At 39.2% G+C, this 21,227-nt stretch overlaps 1 protein-coding gene across 2 annotated transcripts in view; it reads left to right on the forward strand.

Moving 5' to 3' along the window:
* The window catches only part of unkl (unk like zinc finger), a 179,468-nt gene that overhangs the window by 35,795 nt on the left and 122,446 nt on the right, over positions 1 to 21,227 (forward strand). For both annotated transcript variants that reach the window (XM_059979675.1, XM_059979676.1), the window contains exon 3: positions 17,880 to 18,056. In XM_059979675.1, the coding sequence (XP_059835658.1) occupies positions 17,880 to 18,056 (177 nt within the window). The remainder of the gene's footprint in view (positions 1 to 17,879; positions 18,057 to 21,227) is intronic.

Below are 21,227 nucleotides of genomic sequence, written 5' to 3' on the forward strand. Positions count from 1 at the left end.
GTGAATCCTTAGCCAAACAGCTGTAAGACAGTGTTGCCTGTATTGAATTTGGGTTTTCAGAAGTCGCAAGATAGTACTGAATGAAAATTTTTAAAATCATTGATAAAACTATTTGGAAATGAAATTGGTTTATTATTATTATTATTATTATTATTATTATATCAATGGAGATTCAGTGAAAAGCTTGTTTAGCATACTGTTCATACAGATCAAATCATATAGCGAATTGATGTAGAACAAGGCAAACAAATAACTGAATGCAGAATAAAGTGCAAAAGAACATTAGTAATTCTTGGAAACAGAAGATTTAACAGGAGCAATAGTAGATTGGTTTACCCTCAGGAGAAACTTGCTTATCTAATTAATAACAAGATCTAATCTTGGTTTGAGCTTCTGGACCCTCCCATTCTTATAGACTCCAGAGTAGTTTAAATGTTTGTCGATTTCTTGAATATTATCAATGACTTGGCCTCCAGAGAGCTCTGGTGTAGAGAACTCTGAAGATTCATGAAACTTGGTGAAGAAATTCTTCCTAGTTTTGAAATGGCGCAATCCAGTTCTAAACACCTCTGCTTAAACATCCTTGTAGTTTTCTTTCTGTTAATTTTCTATAGACTCTTTGTAAATTTCAGTAAAATCACTTCTCATTCTTCTATAATACTTAATGAGCATATCTCAGCTTACCCGATCTTTTTTTCCATACATCAATCTCTTTGTTCCAGGAAGCAATCTAGTAAACCTCCTCTGCACTGCCTTCAATGAAAGCATGTCATTCCTTCAATATGTAGATCAAACTAAATGCAGTGTTCTAGGTGTGGTCTCACCAGCATCCTGTGAGCATCCAAAATTTGCCTATTTTTATACTCCATTAACCTACCTAATTCCTCCTATATTTGTATGCTAACCTTTTTTGTTTAATCTACTGAGATCCCCAGATCTTTGTGTAGCAACATTTTGCAATCTTACAGTTTACATTCATTCTTCCAAAATCTTCCCTCCACATTTTCTCTTTATGCTCCATTTGCCAACTTTTAAACTTTTTCTTGCAACTGTAGATTAATTGTGAACCCTTTGCAATTACCTGGTTTTCTGTATTAATTACTCATAAAATGTTGTCTGATCTTCATCTAAGTCACAGTAATAGACCAGCACAATCTGTCTAAATTAATAACACACAAGCAATTGTACTTTTCATGTCTTCATTGAATACAATGTTTAATCATTCACAGTCCAGGCTGGAAGAAGTATGTGAACCTTTATATTTAATAACAAGTAGAACCTCCTTTAGCAGCAATAGTCACCACCAGATGTTTCCTGTAGCTGCTGACCAGACTTGCGCAAGGGCAAGGAGGAATTTTGAGACCATTCCTCCTTTCAAAACTGTTTCAGTTCATCACTGTTTCTGGGATACCTATGAGTAACCCTGTTCAGCTTCATGCCACAGCATCTCAATTAGGTTAAGAGCTGGACTCTGGCCTGGCCATTCCAAAACACAAATTTTCTTCTTTTTAAACCATTCTGTTGTTGATTTATTCTTGTCTTTCAGATCATTGTCTTGTTGCATCATCCAATTTCTGTTAAGCTTCAGGTGATGGACCAAACTTGACATCCTCCTGTAAAATGCCTTGATACAATTTAGAATTTATTGTCCCTTCAACAGTTGCAAGCTGTCCAGGCCCTGAGGCAGCAAAGCAGCCCCAAACCACAATTCTCCTTCCACCATGCTTCACTGTTGGTATGGGGTTGCCCAGCTGGTGGTGTAGTGGCATCAGCGCTGGACTTCGGGGCGAGAGGTCCTGAGTTTGAATCTGGCTGGCTCCCCTGCACACACTCCACCCGTGCTGGTGATCACTATTTTTTTAAAAAAAAACTCACCCGGCAGAAGGCAAAGGCAAACCACTGCTTTAACTTGCCACATACATGATTTTGTGGCGACCCACTTCCTAGCGCACTCGAACAGGCTCACAAATAGCCAGTGCTCCGGCACAAAGGCCAGTCCCAAAAGGGCGCCAGGTCTGCTTCACCAACAAAGGGAAAAGCCTGTGGGGGATTGTGAGTATGTGCCCCTACAGCATCCGTGTCCGGGGAGGGTGGGATCAGGGAGGCTTTAAAGCAAGGCTGTGATGTTTGAATAAAATCTTTCTTTAACTGCAGTTTACCGACTCCGTTTCGTTATTTTAGCGCTGCGTGTAGCACACTGCTACAATTTCCCAATATGTCAGAGCGGTGAGGAGGGAAATCGTCTGCCAACTGGAAATTCCAGATGTGACGATGAGGTTATGGTGTTGGTGTGCAGTGCCCTTTTTTCTCCAAATATAGCATTGTGCATTTCTGCCAAAAATTCAGCTTTTGTCTCATCTATCTACAGAACATTGTCCCAGAAGTGTTGCAGAACATCCAGATGGTCTTTTCTCAACTTGAGACGTACAGTAATGTTTTTTGGAGAGCAGTGATTTCCTCTATGGTGTCCTTCCATGAACACCATTCTTGTTCAGTGTTTTTCTTGTAGTGGGCATGTGAACAAAGATTTTAGCAAGTTCTAGAGATTCCTACAAGTCTTTTGCTGTTTGTTACTCTTGAGTTCTTTCTAGCCTTCTTCAACATTGTACATTGTGCTCTTAATGTGATCTTTGCAGGATGCCCACTCCTAGGGAGAGTAGCAACAGTACTGAGTTTGCTCCATTTGCAGGCATTTTCTCTTAACTGTGGACTGATGAACACTCAAGTCTTTAGAAATGCTTTTGTTTTTTCCCAGCTTCATGTATCTCCACAATTAATTCTACTTCTAAGGTCCTGTGAAAGTTGTTTTGATTGAGGCATGGTGCACATAAACAGATCTTTCTTGAAGAGCAGGCTGTGTTAGTAACCTGACCTTGTATGTCTTTTATATAGGACAAGAATCCTCTACAACCTACACCTCCAGTCTAATCTCATTGATTGGAACACCTGACTCCAAATAGCTTTATTTAAAGACATTACCACAGAGGTTCATGTACTTTATTGAACCTAGACTGTGCTTTTTAAATGGTGTACTCGGTATTGACGAGAAGTATAATTGTGTGTCGGTAGATTAGGCAGATAATGTTTGTCTATTTTTGGGACTTGGATGAAGATCAGATCACATGTATGAGTAATTAATACAGAAAATCAGATAATTGCAAAGGGTTCACAAACTTCTTCTCGCAATTATATCTCTTTCTAGGCTCTTTGTGTCAGCTCTTAACTTGATAACCTGTTGGTATCATACAAATAAAAGATAGCAGATAAATACAAGCTGTTATTCTCAGCTGGTACTACTCCATGATCCTGAGTTCATTAACTGAAGCAGAGGTTGCATGTCCAAACTCTGACAGCCCTGTACATCAGGAAGTAGGGATGGGAGCCTTGGGTCCCAAACCATAATGCTTAGGAGCAGTTATTACCCTTCAACCATGAGGTTCCTGAACTAGTGTGGATGTCTTCATTCACCTCAGCAGTGAACTGATTCGACAACCTAAGGACTCACTTTCAAGGACTCTACAATTTGTATTTTCATTGTTTTTCTTGGTATTTGCTGTATGTCTTTTGCACATCAGCTGTTTGTCTGTCTTTGTAGTTTTCCATTGATTCTATTCTGTTTCTTTGTATCTGCTGTGAATGTACATAAGAAAATGAATCTGAGGGTAATATATGGTGACATATGTATCTTAAACCATGGAATAAAAACTGTTTTGGGGAAAAAATAGGACTTGGATTTAAAACAATTTTGATCATTTAATATTGATAAAATGTGTACATAAAAGGTAAGTAGCATGCCCATTGAACAGCCACTCTTGGTCTATTCATTTTAGTCATAGAAGACTACAGAACAGAAACTGGTCCTTCAGACCATCTAGTCTGTACTGAATCATTTAAGCTGACCTGCACCCAGACCATAGCCCTCCAAAGCCCTCCCATTCATGTACTTATCCAAGCTTATCTTGGATGTTGAAATCAAAATCGCATCCGCCACTTGCACTGGCAGCTCGTTCCACACTCTCACCACCATCTAAGTGAAGGAGTTTCCTCTCGTGTTCTCCTTAAACATTTTACCTTTCACCCTTCATCCATGACCTCTAGTTGAAGTCCCACCCAACCTCAGCAGAATAGCCTGCTTGTATTTAGCCCTCATAATATTGTATAGTTCTAATCAAATCTCCCCTCAATCTTCTACATTCTAGGGAATAAATTTCTAACTTATTCAATCTTTCCTTGTATCTTGGGCCCTCCAATGCCATCAACATCTTTGTAAATTTTCTCTGTACTCATTCTATCTTATTTATTATCTTTCCTGTAGGTAGACAACTAAAACTGCACACAATATTCCAAATTTGGCCTCGCCATAGTCTTATGCAACTTCAACATAACATCCCAACTCCTGTGCTCAGTACTTTGGACATTGAAGGCCAGCATGCCAAAAGCTTTCTTTACGACCCTATCTACCTGTAATGCCACTTTGAATGATTTCCCAGATCCCTTTGTTCTGCCATACTCCTCAGTGCCCCCACCTCTTGTTGTGCAAGACCCAGCCTGATTGGTCCTTCCACAGTACAACACCTTGCATTTGTCTGCATTAAGTTCCTTCTGCCATTTTTCAGCCCATCTTTCTAGCTTGTTCAGAGCCTTTGATAGTCTTCCTCATTGTCCACTACACCCACAATTTTGGCATCATCCGCAAATTTGCTGATCCAATTGACCACATTATCATCTACATCGTTGATATAGGTGCCAAACAGCACCGATCCCTGCATCACTCCACTAACCACGGGCCTCTAGTCAAAGAAGTGGCCATTTACTACCACTCACTGACTTCTCCTGCAAAGCCAAAGTCTGATCTAATTTACTACCTCATCTTGAATGCCAAGTGACCGAACCTTCTTGACCAACCTTCCATGTAGGCGACATCCACTGCCTTGCCTTCATCAACTTTCCTGGTAACATCTTAAAACTCTGTAAGATTGGCTAGACACAACCTCCCATGCACAAAGCCATGCTGATTATCCCTAACCAGTCCCTGTCTATCCAAAAAAATATCTGGTCTCTTAGAATACCTTCTAGTAACTTTCCCACTAGTGATGTTAGGCTTATCAGTCTATATTTTCCTGGTTTATTCTTAGCCTTTCCTAAACAGTGGAACAACATTAGCATTCTCCAATCCCCCACCCTGGTACTTCACCTTTTGTTAATGATGATTTAAATATCACTGCTCAAGCCCTGCAGTTTCAGCACTTGCCTCTCACAGGGTCAGAGGGAACACTTTGTCCGGCCCTTGGGGATTTGTCCACTCTGATTTTCCTCAAGACAGCAACCACCTCAACTCCTCTAATCTGTATAGGGTCCATGACCCTGTTGCTGCTTTGCCTCACTTCTATAGATTCTGTTTTCTACACTTGCCATCTTTAACTTTTAATCTGACAAGCACATACATTCTTTGTACTCTCAATATTTCACTTTTGAAGGCCTCCCACTTACCAAGTACACCTTTGCCAGAAGGTAGCCTGTCCAAATCCACACTTGCCAGATCCTTTCTGATGCCATCCAAATTGTGGCCTCTCTCCAATTTAGAATCTCAACGTGTGAACCAGACTATATTTTCCATATTTACCTTGGAACTAATGGCATAATAATCACCTACACAAGCTTCTGTCACCTGCCCTGTCTCATTCCCTAATTGGAGGTCAAGTATTGCACATTCTCCCATTGGGACTTTAATGTACTGATTAAGGAAATTTTCCTGAACAGACTTAACAAATTCTATCTCATCTAGTCCTAGTTGATATGTGGAAATTTAAAAATTTTCTGCCTGCTTTTTTGACTATCAGACTCAAATTCCAAAATTCTTGGAATTTTGATTAGTGTTAGAGAGAATCCTGGGGATGCTAATACTAGTCAAGTCACTTTTTATTGTCATTTCAACCATAACTGCTGGTATAGTACACAGTAAAAACAAGACAACTTTTTTCAGGACCATGGTGCTACCTGAAACGGTACAAAAACTACACTGAACTATGTAAAAATAACACAGTAAAAAACTACACTAGACTACAGACCTACCCAGATCTGCATAAAGTGCACAAAACAGTGCAGGCATTACAGTAAATAATAAACAAGACAATAGGCACAGTAGAGGGCAGTAAGTTGGAGTCAGTCCAGGCTCTGGGTATTGAGGAGTCTGATGGCTTGGGGGAAGAAACTGTTAGAGAGTCTGGTTGTGAGAGCCCAAATGCTTTCGTGCGTTTTCCCAGATGGCAGGAAGGAGAAGAGTTTGTATGAGGGGTGCGCGGGGTCCTTCATAATGCTGTTTGCTTTGCGGATGCAGTGTGTAGTGTAAATGTCTGTAATGGTGGGAAGAGAGACTCTGATCTTCTCAGCTGACCTCACTATCCACTGCAGAGTCTTGCGATCCAAGGTGATACAATTTCTGAACCAGGCAGTGATGCAGCTGCTCAGGATGCTCTGAATATGACCTCTGTCGAATGTGATGGAGGATGGGAGGTGGGAGATGGACTTTCGTCAGCCTTCACAGAAAGTAGAGATGCTGCTGGGCTTTCTTTGCTACGGAGCTGGTGTTGAGGGACCAGGTGAGATTCTCCGCCAGGTGAACACCAAGAAATTTGATGCTCTTAACAATCTCTACCGAGGAGCCGTCGATGTTCAATGGGGAGTGGGCGCTCCATGCCCTCCTGAAGTTAAAAACCATCTCTTTTGTTCACATTCAGAGACAGGTTGTTGGCTCTGCACCAGTCCGTTAGCAGCTGTACCTCCTGTTTGTATGCTGTCTCATCGTTCTTGCTGATGAGACCCACCACGGTCATGTCATCGGCAAACTTGAAGATGTGATTCGAGCTGTGTGTTGCAACACAGTCATAGGTCAGCAGAGTGAACAGCAGTGGACTGAGCGCACAGCCCAGGGGGGGCCCCATGCTCAGTGTGATGGTGTTGGAGATACTGCCTCCAATCCAGATTGACTGAGGTCTCCCAGTCAGGAAGTCTAGTATCCAGTTGCAGAGGGAGGTGTTCAGGCCCTGTAGGCTCAGCTTTCCAATCAGTTTCTGAGGGATGATTGTGTTGAATGCTGAACTGAAGTCTATGAACAGCATTCGAACATACGTGTCTTTTTTTGTCCAGATGGGTTAGGGCCAGGTGGAGGGTGATGGCAGTGGCGTCGTCTGTTGAACGGTTAGGATGGTAGGCAAACTACAGGGCGTCCAGTGAGGGGGGCAGCAGGGTCTTGATGTGCCTCATGACGAGCTTCTTGAAACGCTTCATGATGATGATTGTGAGTGCAACGAGATGGTAGTCATTGAGGCAGGACACTGAAGACTTAATAGAAGTACTAAGGGAATAAAAGGTCATTCTGGATGAGTTGTGGTTTGGGGAAACAGTTTAGTTCTCTGAAATTATCAAAGGACTAAGACCCATGAATGAAGTAATTCTGAAATAAAAATGCCAGAAATACAGATTTATTTGATATTTTGGACTTCTCATTTAGTTTGGAAGACTACATTGTGTCTAGATCAGAAGATGTGATGTTTCTTGTTCTGTTGAGCTTCATTGGAGCATTGTAGGAGCATCAAGTCAGAAGACAAGACAGAGAGCCCAGGCACACCATTTGAAAGTTTGTGTGTCTTATTTCTCCAATTGTTATTTAGTTTCCCATTGTAAACACAGAAAGGTACTACCCAGGAACAGGCCATTCAGCCCTCTGAGTTGACAATGACACTAATCTAATTAATCCCATCTAGCCAGACTTGATTGACATCGCTTTATTTCCTGCCTGATCATATTAGTCTAAATGCCTCTTAAATGTTGTTATCATACCTGCTTCTGCAACCTCCGTTGCAGCATATAGACCCATTTATATTAGACATTTCTACCCCGGGGAGAAAGGCTCTCACTATCTAATAATTTTGTATACTTCTGTTGGGTCACTCCTCAGCTTCCAGCACTCTAGTGAAAACATTGTAAGTCCATTCAGACTTGTGCACTGCAATCCAGGTGACGTTCTAGTGAACCTCTTCTGTGTCCGCTCCAAAACTTTGGTTCCTTCCTGTGATGTGGTGGCCAGAACTGCACTCAGTACTCCATGTGCCCTAACCAAAGTTTTACACAGCTGTAAGAAACTTTACTACTTATAGTTGACACCCTAGATAATGAAGGCAGGTATGCTTTATGCTGCCTTTACCATTCTATTCACTTGTGTTGTCAGTTTCAGGAAGTCATGGATTCACACTGCAAGATCTTTCTGTACATTAATGCTTCCTAGGGTTCTGCTGTTTATATACATCTCCTTTGCATTGGACCATCACCTCATGCTATATTTCTCTGCCAAATTTTCAACAGATTTAAATCTTCCTATTTTCTTTGACAGCCTTCTGCAACTCCACTGATTTTTTTTTTGTCATCTGCAGAACTACTAATCAGATACCCTATATATTCATCCAAATAATTAATAAATACGATGAACAACAGAAGTCCCGGCATTAATCCTCGTGGAACACCACAGTACGGTGAACTCACTGAATTTAGTCATACATCTGGTGCACTGCTCACTGGGAAGATAGTAAGAAGACGGCCAAGCATTGCTAGAGATGTAAGAATGGGAGTGACATTGATAAAGTTGGAAAGTTTGAATATTTTGGAGGGGACAGTCCATTCAGAATGTTAAGAGATGAAAAGATGGTTTGTGTTGCTGTTGTGTTAGCATTGTTGAAAGTTGATAATGATGTGAATGGAGGCTGGTGGGAATAATGTTGAGGATAAGGGGTTTGATCCTTGTTCTGCAGGAAAGGAGAAGTGTGGGAAAAGGAATAGCCAAGATGAGAGCTCTTTCATATGTAAAGAACTTGTAGTTGGAGAAAATGGAAATTCTGATCAATAGGTTGTAAAAGGACTATATAGGCACTGGAGAGGGGAGCTGACCAGTGCTCTGTTCTGTTTAAAAGGTGACTGTATAGAAATACTTTGAGTTATGAAAGGTCCTATTTTCATGGAAAAGGAGAATAAGTAGCCTTCCATACAATTTACCAAAAAAAACAAGTAAGATTTTTTTTGGGGGGTGGGGTGGTGAGAATGGGAAAATTGCTATGACCAAATTTTGTGCATTGGTTTCAGGTAGTCTAATATACAAAACAAAATTGCACTTGGATTTGAGTCAGAATGGGGTGAGCCAACTCTCTACTAATAAATATGGTCCCGCTGAGGACTTTACTCTGTACATTCACTATCACATGTTAATAGGAGAGTGAGGTGTGCCTTGCTCTGCATATCCAGGCCAGGATATAATTTGTGGGTGTTGTTGGTGAGGTATCAAAAACAATTGTCTTCTAGCACAGATCAGATTCAGATTGGCTTTCATTGGATTAGATTTGTTGTTAATTTTATTTGAGGGGAGCTATCAAGAGAGGAAGTTAATGGTGGGTATTGTTAGGGAAATAGCATTGATAAATTCAAAAAGAAGTGAAGTGAACAAGAAAGGCAAAGGATGATGTTGAGAGTTGGATAAGGAAGGATGAAAAATAGTGAATAGTCTGTTTCTGTGCTATATATTCTAAATAACATTTTATCCAGTAGAATTTCTGTTGTACTATTTTTTCCTGAAGAACTGGTTTTCTTTTTTCGTAGGGGATATGTAACAGAATATAGTTTTTTTCCCCCAGAAGACACAAATTTATGGATGTAACAAAAAAAAGTAGGAAACGGGAATTAGCTATAAATTTGATTGAGCCTGCTGCTCATCTTGTTAAATGCAATCATGGCTGATCTGATCTTACTGTTAAGTAGACTCCTTGTTGCTGTTGATTTTGCATTGGATTTCTGAGCAAGTAACTAGTTTAAATAAGCAATTTATAGAGAGCCCAAATATTCATTGGAATAAGGTTTCCAGAAGTAAGTTAGTTATTTAGTGTTTTCATTAGATTTTATCTCCATTGTACTTAAGTTGAAAAACCTCCTGAGATGAAAAGGCACTTTAATATCTTTCCTCTCTTTGTTACAAGTGGCTTGAGAATGGTTCTATAACATATAAAAAAGAACAGAGAACTTCACCATTTTTCTTACATTTTTGTTAAAATATCCTTTTAATGTATGTAGCTGGAAAGGTTCTATAAAACAACGAGTTCTCAGCCCAAAACATCAACTATTTATTCATTTCCAGGCTGTATGACCTGCTGAGTTCCTCCAGCGCTTTGTGTGTGCGTTGCTTTAGATTTCCAGCATCTGTGGAATTTCTCATGTTTACAAATAATGATTGGTTAAAAATAATCTTGCCTAACATTATTCATTAGTTTTGTAGAATCTTTCTAGCCATTATCTCCTGATTTTTTTTTAAATTTAGAGGTACAGCACAGAACATGCCATTCTGGCCCAGCAGCATACTTATTTGACTCTAGCCTGTTCATAGGACAAGTTACAGTGACCAATTAACCTACTAACGAGTATGTCTTTGGATGGTGGGAGGAAAGCACCTGGAGGAAGGACACAAGGAGAACATACAAGCTCCTTATAGATGGCGCCGGAATTGAATTCCAAACTCTGATGCCCTGAGTTATAATAGTGTTGCACTTACTGTTGTGCTACCATGACCCCCCCCCCCCCCCCCCAATCAAGTGTTTGAAGTGATGATCTCCCCTGTGTCAATAGCCAGTCAACAGCTCTTTACTCTAGTACTCCACTCAGGATATACCAGATCTCATTTAATTCAAAATTTGTTCCTTGGTATGGGAAATTTCCATTCACAGGAGAGTACAGTACTGCTTAGCCAGAGACGCTGGTTAGATAATTTCACTTGCACTTTTAGGTTTCTAAGAACTGAGAGGGGTGTTTGGTGACTTTTCATTTTCTCTGACTTCAGGAAATATTACTTAAAGATGGCTTAACTTACATTGAATATTTTAGTCAATTTACATGATTGGCACTGAATGGCATATTCTGTAGAGGCAAAGCTGAGAATTGAACAAATTTCATGACATATGCTGGTGATATTTCATCTATTTCTGATTAAATCTGATTCTGAATTTAGAAAAACTTTTTTATACAAAACAGTGCCCTGAACTATTGGAAGGAATGCATCTCTTCTTTTAGAATCAAGTTTAATATCACTGTCTTATGTTGTGTAATTTGTATAGCTACAGTATTTTGCAATACACAATAATTAATAAACTATAAAATAAGAAATATATATAAATTAAGTAGTGCAGAGAGCAAGAAAAGAGAAAGAAAATAGGTAGTATACTTGGGTTCATTGTCCTTTTGGAAATCTCATGGCGTAGGGGAAGATGGTGGCTTTTCTTAAAAAGTTGAGCGTGTGTCTTCAGGCTCCTATACCACCACCTTAATGGTAGCCATGAGAAGAGGAAATGTCCGGGGGATGTGGGTTTTTAATGATAGATGCCACCTTTTTGAGGTATTGTCTTTTGAAAGTGTCCTTGATGTTGGGACCACTAGTGCCATGATGGAACTGACGGAATTCATAACTTTCTGCAGCTTTTTCCAATCTTTTATTGGTTTATAGTAGAGACTCATTGTTCTATGAAAATATTACAAAAAGTGGTGGCATGGATCAGTGACCTGCCTTCTAGAATCCCAAAGTTTGTTTAATGTCAGAAATGTTGATGAACAAGAAATAATGAATGGAGGAGATCAGGGAACACCATTGCAATCTATGGAATACTTCTCTAGGTCAGATGTACTTCTCCATACTCTGGAGGAAATAGATATGGTATTTGCTACAACAGGAAAATAAAACTGCTTTAAACCAGGATTTGTATTGAAATTTTATAGAATTTTGATGAAAAGACCTATCTGGCTTTCAAGACCAGCACACCTATCCACAAATGCCAAAGCATTTGTCCAAAAAAAAGTAAAATAGACCAAAATTAATACTTTACTGTGTAACTGTTTCCTGCTTTTCATTCAATTAGATCAGCACTGATCTGATTATAACCTCCAGTTGTCATTTCTGCTTATCTACAGTAACCTTCCACTCCTTCACACTGATCCCTCTCTCCATCCATCCCACCTTATTTGTCTGTCTTTTCCTTTTTTAAAAAAAAATAGACTTGGTATTTTACACTCAGGTTAGTTAATTGGGCTTTAAAATGAGGTTACTTAATAGAATAAGTGAAGTGCACTGTTCTACAGCTATAACCAAAGTTGCCTATGTCGGCATATCTCTGTTAATATTTTATCATTATCACATGTTTCATTTGCTGTAAAGTACTATGAAATGTTGTTTTGAAATTTTAGAAGCAACGTCTAAAATATTTTTGACTTAAATATTGTCATTAATACCAAAGTGTGGTGACCCACTTCCTAGCGCACTCGAACTGGCTCACAAATAGCCAGCGCGCCGGCATAATAGCCAGTCCCAAAAGGGCGCCAGGTCTGCTTCACTAACAAAGGGAAAAGCTCACGCGGGACTGTGAATACGTGCCTCCTACAGCATCCGCGCCCATGGAGGACGGGATCAGGGAGGCTTTAAAGAGAAGCCACGAAGTTCGAATAAAACCTTCTGTAACTGCAGTTTACCGACTCAGTGTCGTTATTTCAGCGCTGCGTGTAGCACACCGCTACAATTGGTGACCCTGATGATCCAAACGATATTTGGACCGGAGATGAACGACGCCGCACCTGTTCATGCAGTTTCGTTGAAACTGCCAAGCTTCTGGACGCTGCGACCTCACCTGTGGTTCCAGCAAGCAGAAGCCCAATTCCATGTTCGGCAGGTAACCTCAGAGGACACACGTTACTGCTACGTGGTGAGCTCCCTTGACCAGGACACAGCGGCCCAAGTTGAGGAGTTCATACAGTCTCCCGCAGCAGATGGCAAGTATGTGGAATTCAAAGCCCTGCTCATAAGGACTTTTGGACTCTCACGGCGTGAGCGGGCTGCCTGTTTACTGCACCTGGATGGCTTGGGAGACAGACCTCCATCGGCTTTAATGAATGAGATGTTGTCTCTGGCAGGCGGACACAAACAAAGAGCCTTATTTGACCAAAAGAGCAGAATTAGGCCATTTGGCCCTTTGCGTCTGCTCTGCCATTCCATTGTAGCTGATTTATTATACCTCTTAACCCAGGCATGGGCAAACTACGGCCCGTGGGCCATATGCAGCCCGTTAAGCTTTTTAATCCGGCCCACAGAACTTGATGAAATTATATTAATAAACCTTGTTAACGTTTTTCCCCCGCAATTCTGGCATTTTCCCGATAGATGACGCACTCTATATACATTTGTGGCGACCCATTTCCTGGCGCATCCAAACCGGCTCACAATTAGCCAGCATTCCGGCTAAGGGAGATAGCCTGTGGGGATTTGCGAGCACAGAGCTTTGGAGCCTCAGCGCCACGGGGGGGCAGGTTGAGGGAGGCTTAAAAGTGAGGCTGGGGATTTCGAATAAAGTTTTTTTTCTTCGACTGCAGTTACCGACTCCGTGTCGTAATTTTAGCGCTGCATGTACCACACCGCTACACATTGACCTTTGTTGAGGTGCAGCGTATTACTCCACATTTGCGCTTTACTCTTTGTTTGGCTCGACCTATTTGTGTGAACAGGCGTCCAGCGTCATGAACATCAACAAAGCCAGCCACAGATCCAAGTTAACTGACCAACACCTCAGATCCATCCTGAGAATCGCCACAACAAAACTAAATCCAGACTTTGATGCGCTGGCTAAAAAGGGAGACCAACAACACTGTTCCCACTGAAATTAAAAATAAGTTTCTTCGTTGTGTTATGTAAAAAATGCATTTGAAAATATTTTTTTCAATAAGCCCTACATGTTACATGTCATTTCTGTTAAGTGATGGACATGAGTAGTGCGCAGGTGCACGTATGTTCTCAAAATAAAAAATGTGCTCCAGATCAAATAACGCGCTCTGCATACTGGTGCGCAGTCACTGTTCTCTCCTTGTGCTGGTCGTTGTTGAGTTTTGGCACAGGGGACAATTGAATAAGAAGGAGCAGGACAAGTAGACCTTCATCTCCTACCGTTTTTGAAATAAAGACAGTCAGGAGGAGAGTGATGATGATAATATCTTGAAGGATAACAGAATTTTCAGTGCTTTAAAATAATAACTTACTATTAAAAAAAGCTGTATTTTATTCATTTAATTTTCAGTGTTTTAAAAGTCATTTCAATAAATAGCTAAATACCATGGGACTTCAAAGACAGATATTTTGTTGTAATGCATTTGTTCATTTTCAATTGAAATTAAAGCACGTTTTCTACATATCCCGTGATATTTTATTTTCTCTTATGAGGTGTATTATCAAAACACTCCGTCCATCTGCTCCTAGTCCGGCCCCCCCTGTCAAATTTTAGAACCCTTTGTGGCCCACAAGTCAAAAAGTTTGCCCACCCCTGTCTTAACTCCATTCTCCTGGCAGTGATTTCCACAGACCTCCTGTCCTCCGGCTAAAGAAATTCCTCCTTATCTCTGTTCTAAAGAGACCTCCCTCTATTTTGAGGCTGTGCTCTCTGGTCCCAGTCCCACTATAGGAAACATCAAAATTCAAAGTAAATTTATTATTAAGTTGAGTGACGTTATTTCTTTGGTTTAAGTGCCTGATGATTGAGTGGTAATAACTGTTGCTGAAGCTGGTGGTTAGTCCTGAGGTTCCTGTATCACATTCCTGATGGCACAGCGAGAAGCGAGCAAGGCCCAGGTGCATAGGATAGACTATTATGAATGTGATTTTTTTAAAATTTTCAGCATTTGTATTAAAATCAAAGGAATTTTGCAATATTGTGTTCAAATACAACATTTGCTTCTGTTGGCATGGGAGTTTAAAATTTATTCATCCCCCCTGAATCACTTTCATGCACTTTGCAATATACTTACATAATTTTGCAATTGATATGAAAGCTCTATTGAAAGGTTATTGACTTGTAACATTAATTTTGTTTCTTTTTTGACAAATAATCCCAGATCTTTCGACCACTATCTTGTTTTAATTGATTCAGGAATTGTGGTTGAAATTCTAGAAACAATGATGCCTGAAATCTACTACTTTAAACAAATGTGCACAGTGCCATTTTAAAAAATATATTTGGAAAACTTAATCTTGTGCAATAAATTAAAATCAGTAATAAAGTAGGAAACCTGGTTCCTTGAACTTGCTATATACTATTTTGGTTGATGTGGAAGGGAGATATGGAGCAGGAACTTCCAAGTTAAATTTTAACAAGTGTTTTTTTTCTGCTGTTTAAAGTACATAATATCTCATCATTTAACTTGTCACTCATTTTCTAAAGTATTGAAGTTTTAAGGGAAGACTTGGAGGAATGTATTAAGAATTATTGGAGTACTGCAGCAATTTGTGTATAGTTCAGGGGGAGAAAATCTGAAGTGCTTTGGGACCTTAATGTCATAGATCATTTGATCAGAAATTGGCTATCTATTTTATCTTTTTTCCATGAGCATTGGACTTGTTTTTGCAGTCAAGTACAAAGCTGTGCTTCTCATTGCTGACATTGAAGTAATCTGCCTCCTATACGATTCCCTTTGGATTCTTAGTTTTTAGTCGGAGGAATCCTTGGCATCCAAAGGAACTGCTATAATAAAGTTGATAAACATTAAGTTCCACAGCGGAAATTAAGAATAAAAGAAGTAACATTGTAGAAGATTATTTTTATAATGAAGTAATTAAGAGGAGGTAATTCCTACATCAGATTATAGGTTTAATATATTTTTGGATCATTAATTAATCTTTGGGTATACACTTATTAGAGCTTCCTCAGACCTCATGAAACAAAGCATGCCATTTTTTCAGAGTGTTTAATAGGCTGAAAAGTAAATCAATGAATTTTTCATCAGTCTGATTGATTTCTCTTGACTGCAATGGACATCTTGTGCAGCCTTGGAAGTAGGGTTGAATCGTAGAGTTATAGAGCAACACATGACAAGAATTTTATGATTTCTGATTAAAAATTTGCACACACAGAAATCTGTGTTGGTATCAATTACTTACTGCTCATTACACCTTTTGGCATTTAGGGCAGTGATAAAGATCCTCCATCTGTCTGACCTTGGATATCTAGATATAGAAGGGTTTGTCATTGCTGTTTCTGTAACAGTTTTGTTTGACTAGTCAGGGTTGTTAGCCCTGAACCGAGGGGACTGGTGGACCACTCTTAGTCTGGCCTCTATTTTGACCTGTTTGGCATGGGTGACCCTACCAAGAGCCAAAACATAAGGTCCTGACTCCAGCCAGCATAGTTCTCCAAGTCATTGAGGCATACAAGCGTCCAAGCCACAACAAGGTTGTGGTCCTCTTTGAGGTTTGTATTAATATTGTAGTATAATAATGGCAAAATTTGAATTTTATTGTTGGCACAAATACATAATGCAGACCAAAAAAAACAGGAGCTCTGAGTCAACCAGCATCTGTGGAGCAAAAGGATTGTTGAGATTTTGCATTGTGGTCTGTACCACAAAATATTGGCCCTGAATAGGACATGGAACAAAATATTATAAGTTAAAATGATTGACTGAAAGGAAATGTACTAGTGCATTGATGAAAGTTGTTGTATTTTAATTTTGTCATTCCAAGGTCAACTCAATCTAAAAGTAGTCTGTGTTGATCCTTATCAAACCTTATTGATTAATTCCAAGGATATCAGTATTTCTAAATTTGTACTTTCACCTTCAGTTCAGTCTGATCCAAATCTCAAGAGGTACCACAAGAGTATGTGTATTGTGCTTATTCCTCCATTTTGTATCAATATTAGCGATCGTTTTAACTTGAGTAGCAATTATTTTAACTTGTGTTCCATCAACAGATATAATAGTTATTGCTGCAAGTTATGTATTTTTTTTCCTTCAATCACTTACCCAAAGTGGTCATAGTAGTTTGCCTTGACCTGACCCTGACTCTCTTGATACATGGCATCTGATAGTATGGGCACTTGAAGATCATGAGAAGTTAATGATCTTCAACTTTCACCAATTGAGTTGACATCATGAGTTGTGGTATCTTCACAGATGAGCACAAAATAATTTGTCTTAACATAGAAATTTGAGTTTCTATTAGTTCAAACTGCATTTATTATCAAAGTGTGTATACAACCTTGATGTGTCTCTTTACAGGCAGCCACGAAACAAGAAACCAAACCCATTTAAAAAAAAGACAAACACCCTTTATGCAGAGAGAGGGATAAAACATTGTGCAAACAATAAAAGTAAGCAAATTGCATTTAGAATGAAAGTGAGGCCTCAGACATGAAGCTTGGAGCAGGTCCACAACCTCAGCAAAGAGCAGAGTATACATTGCAAAGTAGTGAACAGAACTGGCCCGACTCTCGCCTCTGGTTCAGAAACTTTGCCTTTTTAATCCATCTGACCCTGTTGCATCGTTACACTCTGAGCCTATACTCTGCAGCCATATTTTCACCTGTAAGCAATGTTTCCAAATCAGCCCAACACTTAGATCGATCAAACCTCACGCTTGGTTTAGGTGGACAAGCTGTGAATCTGCCTCTCCTTTGCTCTGCTTGCCCCGATTGCTCAACTATGCCTCGACCTTGCCCTAACTTTGCCTTACACCCACATCCTTCAACTCTTGATTCAGCCTCTCCTTCGCTCACCTCTTTGTGGTGGTGGTTAACCATCATTTTTTGCATAAGAGTGTGATTAATAAGGTATTTAGTTGTATTTCTTGTTCTGTTAACTGCCAGTAAGTTGTCGCTCACCCTCAGCAGTGCTATCTTAAAGCAGAAGTATTTTCTAAGAATGGTGGGAAAATGTGCATAAGCCATTGTCAAGTAAACTTTGTTACATGTTTTTAGGTCTGTACTGATTAATAAGTATTTGGGTAAACTGCAGCTTAGTGATGCAAATTATTTTCTGTTCTCTTAAAGCTGTCCATATCTCCATCGAACAACTGGGGACACAGAAAGAAAGTATCATCTACGTTATTATAAGACTGGTACATGCATCCATGAAACAGATGCTCGTGGGCACTGTGTGAAGAATGGACTTCATTGTGCATTTGCTCATGGACCACATGATCTTCGTCCTCCAGTATATGATATAAGGTATTTTTGTTTTTTATGATGATTATACCATACTTGAAATAATTTTATGTCTGCCTTTTATCTCTTGTCTTTGTGTTGTCTGTTATCTTTAATTCAAACTTTTTCTGGCATTTAAGATTCATTTCTTTAACTGTATTCTCCTAATGAAATTTTCAAACTTTCTGGACATGCATTGTGCTTGGATTGTTTTTTGTATTTTCCGTATATATCAAGCCACTTATTTTTTCCCCTTGTCTGCCTGACTCCTGGTAATGCACTGCCTCAGTTATACGTTGTTTCATTAGACTGTTGTATAGATACTGCACATTAATAATCTACACAGCAGGTGGAATAATTTCAATGCAGAAATATGCCGTGTTTATAGATACCAGTAAATATTTGTTGTAGGTTTTATATTATGCATATAACTATTGTTGCTAATTGATGGGTGATTTATCACGCAAGTTCTGGTTTAAGCATTTGAGAAATCCATTTGAAGGCACCCATTCATACAGTTTTTATACATCAAGGCATGTCTAGTTCATTCTTCAAAAATTTTGTCTCTTGAGTTGAAGAATGGTTCCACTGTACTGTCCCTGTCAAAAATATACTCTCCATTTGCCAGTTGCACTTCTCAGTCATAATCTCTAATCCATGATCTCAGAATGGAACTTGGTAGTATCTGCCCACATGTGCCTTCTTTCCATGAATCTCTGGCACTGGCTTAGTTGTTTGCATTCAAAGTTGATTGCTAAATTTTGTTGATTTTAATTGACATTCTAGCTCCAAATTTAAACCCTGTAGGAGTTGAATGAATACCCACTTAATATGATTTTAAATGCAGAACTTTGTTTTGGATTTAATTTGAAGATGGGAAATTATTACCTCAATAAGATGATAATATGTCTTGATACAAACTTAAGGTTTCAATATTACTGTGTTGAAAATTCATCTATTGCCTGGAGACTGATGAGGAAAAGAATCTCTGCCTTGCCTCTCCGCTATCCCCCCCCCCCCCCCAAGTGTTCCTAACATATGTACTTTCTCAATACTGTTTGTTTTAGAATTTACACCCTGATTTCAGAAAAGGAAAGGTTATTATACGTGTGAGCAGTTAGTGAATTATGCTTACAATGCGGTGCATTGTATTTGATGTGCTGTGCTATAGAGTGTTGAAGTATCAAGTCAAAATGAAAGATGCTGGGAAAACTTAATAGGTGAGGCAGTATTTGTAGATGGAGAGAGAACTGGTATTTTAGATTTTCATCAGAAGTGTTCATCAGAATCACTTTGAGCATAATTTCCAGTATTTTTTTAAAAAATTTCAAACAGCTGCACCTATTTTACATTGAAATATTGATTGCCTGGTTCTCCTCCTATTTGGGGTGGTTACATCAGTAGCTACGTGAAAATTCTGGGCATAGCTGTTAACTATGAAAATGATATCATGCCTCGTCTCTTACAAGGTAAGTCTTAGTTTTTGGAGAGTTTGTTATTTAAGAAAATGCTTGGGATATCCAGTGAATGTACGGGAACTTCTTCAGTTGTTGGAGACTGTATCTAAACTTTTTAATCCAAGCTGAGTGGCAATGTGACATGATTGAAAATAGATGAAAATGCCTTCTATTTTGGGCATACTTAAAACAACTTCAGAGTGGGCTAATTTCCCTCGCATTGTGAACCAATGAAAATCAACCCTACGGACAATTTTTTTTTGAGGTGGTACAAGGAGAAGATAGTAGAATGTCCCTGCAATTTATATTTCGAGTCACTTGTTGTTTCATCAACCTTGCGGGTAAGTAAGGAAAATATTATTCCCCTCTGAGAAGTAACTTCTTTCAGTGGATTATATTTGTGTTTCCTGATCCTAGCCTGATCGTAATGAAAGTGAGGTCAGCAGTATAACTTGAGTCCAAATATTTATCTTGAAGTCTAACTTGCACTTTCTCTTAGCTTACTTCCTCTGTGTCCCTGGAAAGGAGTTATTTCTTTAAACATGGGATTAATGCTAACATTAAATTCATTTAGCACTTTGATAGATTTCTTCATTGTTGCACAAAAGACAGGCAATCACACGAGGTCTTTTGGAATGACCGAAAGCTAGGACACATAGATGGATCTTGACAAGGTTTGTCTCAAGAGATGGATGCCGTCAGTGATGGAAAGGAGTTGTTTGAAAATGAGTTTGAAGAGGTATATTTAGGAAAGAGGACACTGTAAGTAACGTTCCCTCTAATTTTTACAGCTATGTGGACCAACCATTAGCAGGAAAATTTTACACGGCCTGAAAACTACATGGCAATTTAAAATTATTTTTCTTCTTTGTAATATGCATACTATGAATATTTAGAATGTCAATTTAAAAATCACATTGTGGAAATGTATTTCACTTGTAGTTACAATTTGGCTTTTTTGTGTATATAAAAATTGAACCTTTATTGCACCAGAGTGCTTTGCTAATAGTGATTGTGCAATGTTATGCTGATGGACCTGAAGTATATGACAGACTGCAGAAGAACAAGTGGATTTGGTTACTAGAAGAATGCTGAGTTAAGCTGGTTAAGCAGCCCAATGGAATGTAGCCTTCCTTGAATTGGCACAGGTAGATAACACTTGTGTATAAAGGAGTAACTTTTTTCAAAGCTGCACTGGCTCTTGTGCGTGCTAACCCTCCCTTGCTGCAAATAAAATAAATGTACTTGTGATTGGTCACACTGAGTTAATTGTTTGTTGCAAGATGTAGTGAAAAGGTGGTTGACAGAACTTGGATGTTCCACCGTGATCACATTTCAGTGCAGGAAGGGCCCAAGGGGCATTCTGGTGACTGCCTGCTCCTGGGAGAAACTCTGGCGGAGTAGTGATCACCAAAAAGTTAATAATAGGTTTGGGAATAGCTATTCAAAAACTTAAAATTGTTGTTTAATGTCACAAACCTTAATAAGGACATGGTTGGCCCCCAAGTTCAAATTTTATGAAGTTAAATTTCAGGGCTTTCAAGAACACTATAATGGTGCCAAATGAAGATTTTTATAAAAATATGTATGATGCATTACATGCTGCCTTTCCTAAGACGGCTAATTGGTCTAAGATTATGGAGACACAAGGTAGAGGTGAATATTTAAAAGAATATATACAGAAAGTACAGAAAATGGAACAATATTGAGAACTGTCGAAAGAGCAGGCTATAGGACT

The sequence above is a fragment of the Hypanus sabinus genome, chromosome 9, assembly GCF_030144855.1.
Source record: "Hypanus sabinus isolate sHypSab1 chromosome 9, sHypSab1.hap1, whole genome shotgun sequence".
NCBI lineage: Eukaryota > Metazoa > Chordata > Chondrichthyes > Myliobatiformes > Dasyatidae > Hypanus > Hypanus sabinus.